Source organism: Habropoda laboriosa, unplaced genomic scaffold (genome assembly GCF_001263275.1).
Source record: "Habropoda laboriosa isolate 0110345459 unplaced genomic scaffold, ASM126327v1 scaffold126, whole genome shotgun sequence".
NCBI classification, from domain to species: domain Eukaryota; kingdom Metazoa; phylum Arthropoda; class Insecta; order Hymenoptera; family Apidae; genus Habropoda; species Habropoda laboriosa.
In genome coordinates, this window is record NW_017100288.1 from 1,595,030 (window position 1) to 1,596,733 (window position 1,704).

The following is a 1,704-nucleotide window of genomic DNA, read 5'->3' on the forward strand; positions in this document are numbered from 1 at the left end:
GGAAAGAGAAAAAGAAAGAGAAAGAAAGAGTAAGGGAGAGGGGGGAATATTTGAAACTAACCTCTTGGCCGTTCGGTGCGATTATCACGTCCACTTCGTCGAGATGCTCGCGATGTTGCGTGACCTCTGCGTGAATTTCCCGTCCGTTGAACGTGAGATAGACCTTCTGGCCGGGTACGAGGCGCGCGCTGGTAACGGATCCGAAACCTGGGCCGATCAGGTCGCGATCCGAGTATTCGGTGCTGGGACTCGGCGGACGGCCGCCAGGCACGGAGTCGAAGCGCACGGAGTAGCGAGTCTTCGGCGTAATGCTCAGGCCTGACTCGGACGCGGCTGACGCCGGCGTTTTTACGGCGTGAATGACGCCACTGTAGTACTTCCCGTCCTCGCCGGGAGCACACACTCTGGTGCCGATTATGCTACGTTTTGCCAGCCTCTTGCCCGTCGACATTATTCGTGGTTATCTTCGTGAATAAACGATCTCTGCTCGTTTGCGATCACTTCGTAAAATGAACTAAAGAGTTCGACAGGGATTGCACACTGATACTTCTCACAGAACACCGTGTATCGATACGTACTCAAATGTATCTTTCACGAATTCGTCTGTTGTAAAGCTCATTTGCACTGCGCCTTTTATATTATTCCCCCTTCGTGTTACGTCTTCGTCACTTTCCGCGATATACTGACACACACACACACACACACACACAAACGTGTATATATCACGACGTATAAACCAGCGATGGAATCGAAAGATCACACCGTAACGAAAGTAACAATGTCACACGCGATTCAACAGTTCGACACTCGTGGCAGACGATGCAAGCGCGACACAATCGATATTGTACCTGTGAATCGATTTGAAAAACAACACTCTCGAAAACAGGCCGACACTCGTGATGTTGCTCTAATTCTCTTTTGATTTTTCTCTTTTCCTACTTCACCGAGCTCCGTATTGTGATACGTCACTTTAGGTCATCGTTTCACGATAACTCGTCTACACACCCAGAAAATATCGGGCAGTTTTGCGTGAAATTGCAATCGCGATAGCAAAAGCGATCCTAGACCGAGGAAGGACGCGGCGGCCTTCTCGGCCTGAACACAGAACTCAATGTATCAACAAAACGGCGTGCACCGTTGCCTGCGTTCGTCACGCCGTCCGCATGTTCGAGGCACTTCGTGATTGATTTGTGATAATACGTTGTCGTGTACGCGGTAGATAGCATAATATATGACTGTGCTTGCCGGTGAGCAGAAATCCGGCGCTATACGGTAGCCTGAACGAACAAGCGGTACACTATTCGATGGTATACGGGTAGGAGTAGGACTCGCGATACCCGACATGTGACGCACAGCTGAGCGACCGGGAGGGACTGAGGACAGACTACGAAGCGGCTTTCACTGCGCCGGCCGGCTGCCCGCCCGCCCGGGAAAAACAGCTGATAGATAACAACAAACCCACGTGACCCGGCCTCGAACACCGATTGGACGTGCGCGCTGACCTACTTACTCTCATTGGCCATCCGCCCGGACAACGAGAAGAACGGGAAAAAATCGCAGACTAGAACCCTAGCCAAAGCGCTTCGCTCGTTGAGACCCTCCACTTTCTCAGCCCTCTCCTCTTTTCGTACGCCTGTACTCGGCGTCCCTTCTAGCGTCCCTCTTTACCACTGTGCGCAAAATACGCTGATTATATACAGCGTC

The 1,704-nt window shown here is 51.6% G+C and overlaps 1 protein-coding gene across 1 annotated transcript in view; it reads right to left on the minus strand.

The window, feature by feature from the left end:
- The window catches only part of LOC108573775 (zinc finger protein 395), a 161,059-nt gene extending 159,669 nt beyond the window's left edge, over positions 1-1,390 (minus strand). The window contains exon 1 of the mRNA XM_017936254.1: positions 62-1,390. Within this exon, the coding sequence (XP_017791743.1) occupies positions 62-451 (390 nt within the window). The 5' untranslated portion in view covers positions 452-1,390. The remainder of the gene's footprint in view (positions 1-61) is intronic.
- Between the last annotated feature and the right edge of the window lie 314 nt (positions 1,391-1,704).